The sequence below is a fragment of the Mixophyes fleayi genome, chromosome 2 (genome assembly GCF_038048845.1).
Source record: "Mixophyes fleayi isolate aMixFle1 chromosome 2, aMixFle1.hap1, whole genome shotgun sequence".
Classification (NCBI taxonomy): domain Eukaryota; kingdom Metazoa; phylum Chordata; class Amphibia; order Anura; family Limnodynastidae; genus Mixophyes; species Mixophyes fleayi.
In genome coordinates this window covers 61,415,971-61,429,527 of record NC_134403.1, presented here as the reverse complement: position 1 = coordinate 61,429,527, position 13,557 = coordinate 61,415,971, and the positions used below count along the sequence as shown (strand labels likewise).

At 43.8% G+C, this 13,557-nt stretch overlaps 1 protein-coding gene and 1 pseudogene across 1 annotated transcript in view; both read left to right on the top strand.

Annotated features, from left to right (window-relative positions):
* LOC142139809 (tripartite motif containing 13-like) overlaps window positions 1-13,557 on the top strand; it is a 693,488-nt pseudogene that overhangs the window by 41,971 nt on the left and 637,960 nt on the right.
* The window catches only part of LOC142141018 (uncharacterized), a 130,102-nt gene that overhangs the window by 7,445 nt on the left and 109,100 nt on the right, over window positions 1-13,557 (top strand). The window contains exon 2 of the mRNA XM_075199080.1: window positions 3,899-4,003. Coding sequence (XP_075055181.1) covers window positions 3,899-4,003 — 105 coding nt within the window. The remainder of the gene's footprint in view (window positions 1-3,898; window positions 4,004-13,557) is intronic.

Genomic DNA, 13,557 nt, shown 5'->3' with positions numbered 1-13,557 from the left:
GGGTCAAAGGATGGCTCTATGTATTGTGCAGAGGTCAAAGGATGGCTCTAAGTATTGTGCAGGGGTCAAAGGATGACCTCTGTGTTGTACAGGGACAGATGATGGCTCTATGTATTGTGCAGGGACAGATGATGGCTCTATGTATTGTGCAGGGGTTAGAAGATGGCTCTCTGTGTAGTGCAGGGGTCAGAGGAAGACTATGTAATGTGGAGGGGTCAGAGGATAGCTCTATTTAACGTGGAGGGGTCAGAAGAAGGCTCTCTGTGTTGTGCAGGGGTCAGAAGAAGGCTCTCTGTGTTGTGCAGGGGCCAGAGGATGGCTCTATGTATTGTGCAGGCGTGAGAGGATGGCTCTATGTATTGTGCAGGGGTGAGAGGATGGCTCTATGTATTGCGCAGGGGTCAGAGGATGGCTCTCTGTGTTGTGCAGGGGTCAGAAGAAGGCTTTGTGTATTATGCAGGGGTCAGAGGATGGCTCTGTAAATTGCGCAGGGGTTTAGAGGATGGCTCTGTGTATTGCGCAGTGGTCAGAGGATGGCTCTATGTATTGCGCAGGGGTCAGTGGATGGCTCTCTGTGTGTTGTGGAGGGGTCAGAGGATGGCTTTATGTATTGTGCAGGGGTCAAAGGATGGCTCTATGTATTGTGCAGGGGTCAAAGGATGGCTCTATGTATGGTGCAGAGGTCAAAGGATGGCTCTATGTATTGTGCAGGGGTCAAAGGATGACCTCTGTGTTGTACAGGGACAGATGATGGCTCTATGTATTGTGCAGGGACAGATGATGGCTCTATGTATTGTGCAGGGGTTAGAAGATGGCTCTCTGTGTAGTGCAGGGGTCAGAGGAAGACTATGTAATGTGGAGGGGTCAGAGGATAGCTCTATTTAATGTGGAGGGGTCAGAATAAGGCTCTCTGTGTTGTGCAGGGGTCAGAAGAAGGCTCTCTATGTTGTGCAGGGGCCAGAGGATGGCTCTCTGTGTTGTGCAGGGGCCAGAGGATGGCTCTCTGTGTTGTGCAGGGGCCAGAGGATGGCTCTCTGTGTTGTGCAGGGGCCAGAGGATGGCTCTCTGTGTTGTGCAGGGGCCAGAGGATGGCTCTCTGTGTTGTGCAGGGGCCAGAGGATGGCTCTCTGTGTTGTGCAGGGGCCAGAGGATGGCTCTCTGTGTTGTGCAGGGGCCAGAGGATGGCTCTCTGTGTTGTGCAGGGGCCAGAGGATGGCTCTCTGTGTTGTGCAGGGGCCAGAGGATTGCTCTCTGTGTTGTGCAGGGGCCAGAGGATGGCTCTCTGTGTTGTGCAGGGGCCAGAGGATGGCTCTCTGTGTTGTGCAGGGGCCAGAGGATGGCTCTCTGTGTTGTGCAGGGGCCAGAGGATGGCTCTCTGTGTTGTGCAGGGGCCAGAGGATGGCTCTCTGTGTTGTGCAGGGGCCAGAGGATGGCTCTCTGTGTTGTGCAGGGGCCAGAGGATGGCTCTTTGTGTTGCGCAGGGGCCAGAGGATGGCTCTCTGTGTTGTGCAGGGGCCAGAGGATGGCTCTCTGTGTTGTGCAGGGGCCAGAGGATGGCTCTCTGTGTTGTGCAGGGGCCAGAGAATGGCTCTCTGTGTTGTGCAGGGGCCAGAGGATGGCTCTCTGTGTTGTGCAGGGACTAAAGGATGGCTCTCTGTGTTGTGAAGTTGTCACTGGTAGAGCAGAGGTTGGAATGTGAGAGAATAGCTGGTGAGTTGGGTGGCATGTGAGGGAAAAGCTGGTAGACATGGGGTAACATGAGCGAAAAGATGTTGGTTATGAGGTGGCATGTGATAGAATAGCTGGTGTGCAGGGCTGATATTAGAAGCTTATGGTCAGGGAGTGGCATGTGAGAGAAAATCTAGTTGATAGGTGGTGGCATATAAAAAAGTAGCTGGTCAGCAAGGGCCCATATGTGTGAAAGGCTGATGAGCAGGAGATGGCATGTGAGAAAAGTGGGTGTCATGTGAGAGAACCTGATTGGCAGTGGGAGGGGCATGTAATAATTTAGGGGGCAGGGTGGCATGTGATACAGAATTGATGGTGGGCAGAGAGTGGGTGATTTCACATTTAGATACATAGAAATGGCCAAGTGGAAAAGGATTGAGGTTGCCTTAAAACCTAACTCTCATGACAGCTGCTTCTGCATACTTGCCAACTCTCCCGAAATATCCGGGAGACTCCCGCATTTTGCGAGAGTCTCCCGGGCTCCCGGGCGAGTGTGGCAATCCCCCGCATCTGGATAATTCTGCCCACTTCCTAGTGAAGTGGGCAGAATTAAGTCCCAAACGCCGCGATTCCCGGTGAATCGCGGCGTTTGACGCCATTTGGAGCCCCGCCCCCCGTTACGCCCACCTCCTCTGCAGGCTCCCGGATTTCACCAACAGAAAGTTGGTAAGTATGTGCTTCTGTTTTGGCTGTAAATACTGACTCATTCTCGACCCCAGGTAACTTTCTTCCACAGCTCCACTAAAAAAGCCAACCTCCCTCTTCCCTGATCTGAGCCCGACTGAAGATGGCGGCCGTGAGCGGGGAATTTATGCGATCTGAGTCTCGCGAGATCCAACGTGAGACTTGGACGTCATAGCCTCAGTTTCATTTTTTTTTGGCGCCGGAAGTACCCGAATAGTGCTCGGATCCTGTCGGATCCGCACTGTTCGGGTGGGCTCGGATTAGAGAAATCCGAGCCGCTCATCCTTAATAAATATATATATATATATATATATATATATATATACATATACATATACACATACATACACACACACAGTGGAGGGATTCAAATAAATTACCAACCGGTTCTCGACCAGGGCACTAAAATGTGTAGTTACGGCACTGTAGGTCTATACATCAGAGACATCGCTGGCTGTATGAAGGACCCTTGTAATAAACAAAAGGTGCCTTTTTCTAAGGTCCTGCAGGACCATAGCAGGACCCCCGTTACAGTACATACTAAACCCAGGTGGATCATTAAGGTAAAACAGCAAAGGACACAGACACTCTCACTGGATAAATGTAATGCAGCACCTCATATATAATAAAATCAGATAAAACCGTAAGAGTGCGCAAACAAGCAAAAGTAAAAGGATGTATTTATATGCAATTCTATGCATGAAGTTGGCTGAGCATAGTCATGTCTATAACATGCCTACCAATATCCTATCTATCCAGCTGCCCTAATAACTTTTACCTTGGCATGAAAGCTGCCGTGTGTTTAATATTAAATTCAGCATTGAAGTCGATAAAGTTGATCTATTCAAAGGTCAGTAATGGGCAGCTCAGTCATTTAAAGGACTTGTCCTCTTCAACTGTTGTGCTTCCCCCCCCCCCCCCCGCCCCGTTGTGGATGTAAGTTCAGGGTCACCCCAGGTCAGAGACACCCTTTTTTTGTACTAAAGACACCGTCACCCAATAATTCTTTATCCTTTTTCCTTCCGCAGTGGAACGCACCTGCGTTCCACTAACAGGAGGTTCGGCATTTGGAACGCAACTTGCAAGGGCACAAACTATTTATCTGCACAGGATCCCTCTGCTGTCTGTGTCCACCCCTGGATAAAAGGATGGTATCTACACATATACCTTGTAAATAATTAGCGTTTATATGCTGCCAACATATTCTGCAGTATTTACCTGCTCTAACATGAGCTTTCTCCTCATTCATGAGATTGTATGCTTGTAGTTTATCATAGGGGTCAATGTCCTGTTTTACATCAGTGTGAATGGAGCAAAGATAATACCCGGAAAATAAAAGTTGTGTGAATGAGCTCTAACATAATAAGTCATAGCTCACCTGTAATGGCCATCAGCTTTGTTAGAGCTAAATATGTAGTACAGCAAATAATTACACAAGATGACTTGTTCCAAGTAATACTGGCTTACGACTTGTCTTTTTTTACAGCTGTTCTCACCTGCAGTGGTTTCATCAGAATCAGGCTCACAAAACATCTTTGGTGGATTTGATATAACAACTGTGAAAAAGGAAATAAAGAGAGGAAATGGACTGGTAAGGGCTTATTAATGTGGTCAATGTGAAGATGTAGAAGTGGCAGTATAGGAAAATGTAACTGAATTGTCCCTATTCCTGTCTGTGTATTGTCTGCTGTTCACTCATTCCTCTTGGGTCTGGCCTGCCTCACCTCTTCCTCCCCATATACCATGAAACCTGCATACCGCAGTATACCTGCCCAACGCGACCATTGTGTTTGCGGAGATATATATATATATATATATATATATATATATATATATATATGCAAAGCCCCGGTGTAATAGAGAGGCACTCATAGGCCTTCTTAATCAAATTGATAATGCCAAGTTTCAGAAGTGACACTGTGGAACTCTTTATGTTCCTTTTTAAGCTAGATTAAGTTACAATATTAATTAGAATTGGCAACAAAAGGTGTATATAGTCAATGAAGACATCCTAGGATTCCATGTGAGTTATCGGCTCACATCCTACTCTAGGGATGTCCCCAGGCCAATTGGTATAAATATGCAGCCGGGTCTTTCCATCCCCTTTATTAACCTTATTGCCACAAATAAACCATAAAAAAGGCAAATGTTCGCAGCAGAGATTTTGAGAAAGATTTTAGTCTAGTGTTCAATAATGCATTAAGCAACGTTTCCCACCTTTGGAGAACTCATTATCTTAGTTTGTACCGCCATACAAATGGAGATGGTGCCCTGCACCAGGAGCTCCCCATTGCCTTAAGTTAGAGTTGATAGTGTACAATGCAAACTCCAAATTGATGGCTAATATAAAATACAGATCACAATCTGGTGGCTAGTATACAAAATATATACCAGTCTGTTGTCCAATATTCAATTCACCCACTGCTTTGAAGGCTTGTATACAATACAGATCTCAGTCTGATGGCCAGTGTACAATACAGACCTCTAGCTAATGGCTAGTGTACAATATAAACCACAGACTGATGGGCAGTATAAACTAAAAATCCCAATGTTATGATTAGCATATATGAAGATACTGGGTTTTCTGGCCCAATTCTACTCACTTCACAGTGGCTGGCCACCTAGGGGTGCCTTTCTATGCCAGAGAAGCCTACCCAGTACCTTCTAAGGTTCCTATAGTCACTCAGGCAAATGCAGTTAGAAAAGTATAAGATTACATTTATTGTAATAAAAACAACACTAGAATATTGTAAACAAACAATAAATAAATGTCAGGCGGCTTTACCACAGTGTTTCCCCTCCCTGGGAAATTCCCTGTCTCTCTCTCTTTTAAGCATTAGTGGGTGCTGGATCAGGGGGTTTGAGGGGGAGTGGAGATGAGCTATTCTTCCTGCTATGCCCCTGACAGAATGCCTGGCCCAGTCCTGTGGATGACAACGGATACTAATTGGCCTTTCTCACCTCTAGATATAGGATAGCAGTCAGCCCCTCATCTATGTTCTGGAACTTGATCCTTACCCATAACCCACTTGGCGTCATTTTAAGAACAATGAATAACAGCTTCACCGCAATATTAACAATATACAATAAACAATATACATATTTACAATGAGCTACAATGTCCCCTTATCCACATGTAATTAGACACTGCATTTGTACTCTGGTGAGCTGGGAAACATAAACAGGGCTATAAAAAGTACATGTTGTAAAGCTAAACATTTTGTGAGAAACGAGGGACAGGATGGTTGAGGGGATATTAAGCTCATTTTGTCACAGTATAGAATACAGGTCCCAGTCAAATTGCTAATATACAATACAGACCCCAATCTAATGGCTAGTGCACAATACAAGTCCCACTATAATGGCTAATATATATTTGGGATGTCTGATCACCCTAATATTGTGTGGAAACTGTTAGTTTGCAGCTGCTATTCACCATATTTGTGATTAGAATGTGGCTCTCAAGCCTATAGAATAAGGAAGAATGTTTTAAGTATTATTGCTTCTTATGCCATGTACCGCTTCCACAATGGGTTCCAAATAACAATCAGTGAAGTTCTCTATGTTAAACAGTTTGTGCAGTTTGTTTTTCCCCTCGATAGTCATGAGGCAGTGGCGCATGCAGGGGGGGTCTCTGAGTCTCCAGAAACCTCCCCCCCCCTGGGCTAACACAGTGCCCACCATATCGGCACTGTCCTATACAGCAGCCGCGGTGCTGTCAAAGAAGCATCCGCGGCGGTGCTGTATTGTAAACCGAAGCAGCGCTCTCTCGTTTTTTTTTGTTTTTTTTGTTTTTTTGGTCAGGACCCCCCCCCCCTGACAATCCTGCGTGCGCCCCTGTGAGGATAGACCAATCCTCTTACAAACAGGAGAGCTTTCAGCACAGCAATCTCATACCATAATACACTTCTGCATTTACAATAATTTACCACAGAAGTACTTTGATCTTTATTAAAATGTGCTTATTGAAGTCATTTACAAACGACCAAAACTGAGCATCAACAGTGTTTAATTATGTAGACAAGTGCGCTTACTTGTTTGCCAAGTGCATTTCAAGATCTTTAGCCATTCCTTGGAAAATGAATCTGCACCTAGTTTGGAAAATGTGCAGGGTGGAAAGTTCAGCCTATTATCACTTTCTGACTACTCATTTATTCAATTAAACTTTCAGATTGTTCTGTTGAGAGTGAGACTATCTTTTTTTTTTTTGTGTCACTTTTATGTGTCAGACAGGAGAAAAAGTCTGTATTCCTCTCCACAAAACGAAGCGGCCTGTGAGTGTGCCCTCTCCACTCCTTTATATAATTTAAATAATCCCATACTGAAAAATTAAACCTTGTTATTGTACTTTAGTAAAAAATCTACCAATGCAAACTTTTGTAGCCCCACAGACGTTGCAATCTCTGAATGTAAATCCATGTGCTTTATTGTAGAACTGGGTGCAATTGCCAAAATTAGACGCGTAACTGTGATGAGAGCAGGGTATCCAGCATAAGTAATAAAGGTTTAGCCTACTTGGGAACCTCTCTCATCTATAGGAATGCCGGTGGCACTTCCTCTGTTTTTCCTATATGTTGCCATGTGGAATTTGTACTTGTATAGTTAAAATTTATTTCTTGTTACTTATGTGTACTTCTTCCCCTAAAATAGCTGTAGCCTCTGTATAACTGTGCTCTCTAATGAACTCTCAAGGACCTCCCTTTCCTCCCAGCCCTGCATACACTGACCACCCTGAATACCCACAAAATTCACAAAAGGCTTATTACAGAGAACAAGCCACTTGACTGTCTGGAGGAGACAACTGCCGGCTTGAAAAAGACCGTGCAGGGAAACTTTTTTTCACTTTCTTCATCTCCACCAATCTATGGTCTTGTATGTGCCTACCAAAAGCAGGGTGACATTTGAGCTTGATCACTGCATTGCTGGCAAAAGGACTGCTTAGGACTGTGATTAGATAAGCTAGATTGGCAACGGGAGATTCAGGGTGACTTGCAAAGTATAATTCAGTCTATTGTGTATTTCCTCATTCTGGCCTTGATTTATTAGGTAACGTAAATGCTGATACGTCCTGTATTTTGTGTAAAATTGTTCTGCAAATGCTTAAAAAAAGAACATGATCACAACTACATAAAAATCATTTTTAAGGGCAAATAACAGGGGCATATGCACTTAGTCAGTGTACAGTTTGGGTGTGCCAAGGTTGAGCGCACGCACATTCATTCAATACAAGCTTTGGGCATCTCTCAGGTATGTGATTTTCAGGGCATGTGTGTAAGTGCCAAGTCATAGTGATGACGGTCACGTATGCATGCTAGAACATGTGTTTCACGGCTCTCTGGTATATCACACAGTATTATTACACAAAAACAATGGTGATGATGAACTTAAGAAATGTTTATTGTTACTAAAAGCAGGTTAGGATGTCATTGGCTGAAGGGCCAGGCAAGGCATGCAACAAAAGTCCAGAAATAATATTCATAAACAAAGTCCTTTAAACCTGCCAGATTCAGGGTTCCAGAAATGCAGAGTAGTCAGACTAGCCGTTGGTTCAGGGTACCAGGAAGTCAGGCGTGAGGTCAGGAATAGCCAAAGTAAAAAAGCCAGGTAAAGCAGGAACCAGGACTAGCGATAATCCAGAGCTGCAACACACAATGATCCAGCAAGGTTTGATTGCCATGGGTGAGTATTTATAGTCTGGTCATCAGCATACGAGTGAGGCAGCTCAGCTGCTTCCAGGACCCATAATCCCCATAGCGGCTATTGATGGGGAAAATGCAGAACTGTACCTGTAAAGACTTAGTGCAGCAAAAGCATCAGACCATAAACTATGTGTTTGCAATCAAGAGCAATTGTAAAAATGCATTTTATGTACACTAGACATTAATAGCATCAAGAGAAAGTGTATTTCATGGAAAGAAACCTAAAATAAATAGTTTTTTAATGTTTTTACATTCATGACTATTTTATTAACAAGTGTTAATTTATTTCATAATATTTTTTTAATTTGTGCGGTCTGCTGGGACTTTATATTCCACATATGTATTGTTCGTATCCTGCAGTGTGTTGTTTCTGTCTCGAAAGGGCAAGTGCCGTATATGCTGAGCGTACCTAGTCAACAATAGACGTTTCTACAGATCCGCTTGTAGTTGAATACGGACGTTCATATACATGAGCTCTGTGCATTTTTTAACTTTATGTTCGTTTAGCGTGCCTTAATAAATCAGGCCATCTGTGTGTTATATATTGCTGTGTCATGTAAAATATTGTTATAGAGTGCTGCAGCCACTTTGCTAAATTGTTTTAATAAAGAATTTATTTTTACCTTTACAGATATTTGCCTAAATGTGTAATTTGTTCCCATGTTAAGTGTTGGGTGAAGGGATAATGTGGCTTAATAAGCCCAGTGGTGCCGACCTAGTGCTGTTCCCGGTTAGATCTGAGTGCACTAATCTTGGTTGGAATGGGTAACAGAGCCAGTAGGAGACCTGGTATTGTGACAGTGGCATCACAAGAGCATTTGAAGTGCAGTTTTACACTTTTATGGTTTATTAATTTCACTCAGTGTCTATACACAGTAGAAGAAGCCATTTTGGGGGTTGAACCAGATGAACAAGATAAATTCTAGTGACATCACTGAGACATACGGCACAAAATGGCAGACTCTGTTGTGTATAGGCTATAGGTGCACTATGGCTGGACAGGATGCTCTAAATGTTTATTTGTGTTATGTGTAGAAAAACCAGTGTGAAAATATTTCTGTTGGAGACAGGTAGAGGTTGAGGGTGTGTCTGTGTGTTTCTGTGTGTGGGGGGGGGGGGGAGAGATGTATCTCACACTTTTACAGGTAGGAGGCAATAATATGGAGACACCTGAGTATATGAGGAATACCAAGCATATTGAAAAGAAGGGCTTCCAAACAGCTATGGCTCATGTTTTAATTAAAGAAAAAACAACCCAGCATGGTCAGGGTTATGTATAAAAATGTTGGACTGCTCTGGTGGCCTATAATTAATGCCAGCATGACTGCAAGAAGAGACCTGTCACGAATCGGGGTCTTAGCCCTGTTTATACCACTTGGCGGCACCATGTTACCGTACATCTTTATCCTGGTCATATGCAGCATTTTATCCTGGGGCAAGCGTGATTTCTGCCTGCAGCACTGGAGGCTGCCATCTTGGGTGAGACATTTGCTAAACTTCCTGCTGAGTCTGAACACCTGATCCCATTCCCCAATTGGCTTCCTCTACAGACTATAAGAGTCCCCTCCTACACTCAGCAAGTTGCCAGTGCAACACTTCCTAGTTCCAGATCTACAGTTGCTGCCATTTTGCTGCTCCAGCCTACCAGCTGTTTACAGAGCTCTACCCTTTGTGTGTATTGAGCTTCATCCTGATTACTGCTTCAATCCTCCTTCTGCGTACAGATCTCCACCATTACCTCTGAGTGAATTCAGCCTCAATCCTTCTGAACCACGACCTATTATCAGTCCTACGTGCATTGCAGCCACCAAACCTGAGCCAATTCCTCCTCATGGTAAAACTTTTGTGGCAGAACCTGTACGCAAGAAACTTCTCCACTGGGCGCATTGTTCTAAATTTGCAGGACATGCTGGTGTGCGGAAAACTCATGCTCTTATTCAAAGGAGTTATTGGTGGCCTACTCTTCTTAAAGATGTTGAACTGTTTGTCGCAGCTTGTTCCAAGTGTGCCCAACATAAGAGTTCCAGGCAAGCTCCAGCCAGTTTGCTACTACCCCTGCCGATTCCTTCCTGTCCATGGACCCACATATCCATGGATTTCATTAGCAATCTGATGAGTTCTAACACCTTTAACACTATATGGGTAGTGGTTGACTGATTTTCAAAAATGGCACACTTCATCCCACTCCAAGGTCTTCCAGCTGCTTCTATACTTGCCCAAGTTTTCATCAAGGAGATTTTCCGCTTGCATGGATGTCCTGAGGAGATTGTGTCTGACCGAGGGGTTTAGTTTGTAGCTAACTTCTGGTGTTCTCTGTGTAAGGCTCTCCAAGTTAAACTGAACTTCTCTTCCTCATACAATCCACAGTCCAATGGTCAGACTGAAAGAGTCAATCATGATCTAGAAACCTTCATCAGACTCTACGTGTCCTCTTCTCAAGACGATTGGTCAGCTCTGCTTCCCTGGGCAGAATTCGCTCACAACTCTCTCTATCATGAGTCGTCTTCTTCTACTCCATTCTTCACGGTTTATGGACTTCATCCTCGAATACCAGTATTTTCCCCGTTACCTGCAACTTCTGCTCCAGCCTCTGAAACAGCCCTGAGAAAATTTGCAGACAACTGGCGGCAGGTGCATGAGTCCTTACTCAAAGCCTCTCATAACTATAAGATTCGAGCGGATAAGAAACGTAGAGCCATTCCTGACATGAAAATTGAAGACAGAGTTTGACTATCTACCCGTAATCTCTGCCTCAGAGTACCTTCCATGAAGTTCGCTCCTCGCTTCATCGGGTCCATTCAAAATCTCCAAAGTAATTAACACTGTTTTCTACAAACCTCAGTTGCCAGAGTATCTTAAGGTACCAAACACCTTCCACATTTCCCTTCTAAAACCGCTGTTGTTGAACAGATTTTATTGTCCTAAAGCTGGTTCATCCCCCATTCTGACTGAACAAGACGAGAAATACGAGATAAAGGCCATTGTGGACTCTCACTTTCGACATAATCATCTGCAATATTTGGTCAATTGGAAGGGCTATGGCCTGAGGAGAGGTCTTGGATCAAAGCCTCTAATGTTCATGCTCCCGTATTAGTCAAAAGATTCCATCAGAAATTTCCTGCTAAGCCCCATGTTAGGTGTCCTGTGGCCACCCTATGAGGGGAGGTACTGTCACGAATCGGGGTCTTAGCCCTGTTTACACCACTCAGCGGTACCATATTATCGTACATCTTCCTCCTGGTTGTATGCAGAATTTTATCCTTAGACAAGCGTGACTTCTGTCTGCAGCACCCGAAGATGCCATCTTGGGTGAGACATTTGCTAAACTTCCTGCTGAGTCTGAACACCTGATCCCATTCCCTAATTGGCTTCCTCTGCAGACTATAAGAATCCCCTCCTACACTCAGCAAGTTGCCAGTGCAACACTTCCTAGTTCCTGATCTACAGTTGCTGCCGTTTTGCTGCTTCAAACTACCAGCTGTTTACAGAGCTCTACCCTTCGTGTGTATTCAGCTTCATCCTGATTACTGCTTCAATCCTCCCTCTGTGTACAGATCTTCACCATTACCTCTGAGTGAATTCAGCCCTCAACCTGCTGCTATGTTATGGGACTTCTCTCAGTGAGTTCAATTTCATCTATTGATATTATATGAACTGCAAACCTTTAACCATTTGTGTGAATTCAACTTCATCTATTGCTGTTATGTGAATGACAAACCATCAACCATTCTTGTGAATTTAGCTTTATTCCTTGCTGACATAAATACCTTGTTTAGTTATTCCTTGTGTGGATTCACCTTCTTTGCACCTGCTTGTGTACTGATTCCAGCGGTTGTCCTCTGTATTGTTCCTTCTCATACATCCTGTATACAGGACTCAAGGAAGTTCTATGAGCAAGACATTCATCCAGCCCCCCAGTTTCCACTACACTCCTGCCACAGCTTAGTCCCTGGGGTCCCGAGATGGATCCCAGAAACCCTATTGCCGTGAAAAGACCTTATTGACTTTATAAGAGGTGTAATTGTTTGGCAGGAATTTCAGTAATCCAGACTGCTCAACCTGCTAATGTTTCATTATCAGTGGTGTCTAAAGTAATGTCAACATGGAGCTCTAAGGGAAAGATCATCAGCGCAGGGCAACAGTGGGCTGAAGCACATACTTCAGGATCGTAGTATCTGTACATTCATTTGAAGCACAAAGTAAAATAGACTAGCATCTGTAGATCAATTGACTGCAAATTGAACCTATTGAGTAAAATTCAGTTTCGGCATTTAATTAGAAGGCAAGGTCATTGCTAGGCACTACTTAATGTTAACGAGTTAACGATGATCATCTTCATCCCATGTTGAAACATTAGGGCTGTATTCCAGGCTGACAATACCCCATCCACAGTACATGTATGGACACCCATTGGTTTCATGAGCACGACACTGATGTTATCTATATTTCACCTTCAGATTTGAACCTAATCAAGAATTTATGTGTTGTTCTGGGATATTCTGGAATGACATCTGAGTCAATGTTTTTCACCACTATTAATCAGGCATCAGCTGAATGACTTTCTTCTGGGAGAATGGTGTTGCATCCCTCCTGCACAGTCGGAGACATTGGTAGACTCAATGTCAGGGCATATACAGGAGGCCATACACGTCACACATCTCACACATTCCCACCAAAAGTCTTATGAGGAATGACAATAAGAATTAATGTGGTGCTATAAAGGGGCTGTTTAACTGATGTATGTACAAGACACTGTCATACAATGTGCAGAAAGGCTTTTATAGTAATATATTTATTTATAATTTCATTAGATAAATTATATATCAAAATCTTTTAAAAAAAATAGTTTAGTGTACCTTTTAGAGATTAATGTACCATATTTCCCCATGTATAAGTCGCTCCCATGTATAAGACACACCTGTATAAATCATGTGAAAAAATTGGGGATAATGTTTATAGTCTTTTGCAGAGTAATTGGTGACTGTAAAAAACATTATCCTCAATTTTTTCACAGAATAATTGTAGAGCGGGTACTACAGAGAGGAGAGACGGAGTTCTAACGCTATTGTCAATTCTGCCTTACCCTGTCAGATGCTTCCTCTGTCCAGTAAAGTCTTCTTCCTTCTGTCCGTTCTGATCCTGATGCTGGAAAGTCGCTTACTGTCCTCTTCGCGATGAGCGGATGTCCAATCAGGACTTTGACAAAGTTCTGATTGGACAAAACGGCAAATGCAGAAACCGGAAGTGTGCGTTCCAACTGCGGTTCACGCCCCACATCCGGTCATCGCGAAGAGGACGGTAAGCGACTTTCCAGTATCCGGATCAGAATGGACAGAAGAAAGAAGACTTTACCGGACAGAGGAAGCATCTGACAGGGTAAGCGCTACTACCACTGTATAAGACGCACCCAGTTTTTAGACCCAAAATTTTGGGGAAAAAGGTGCGT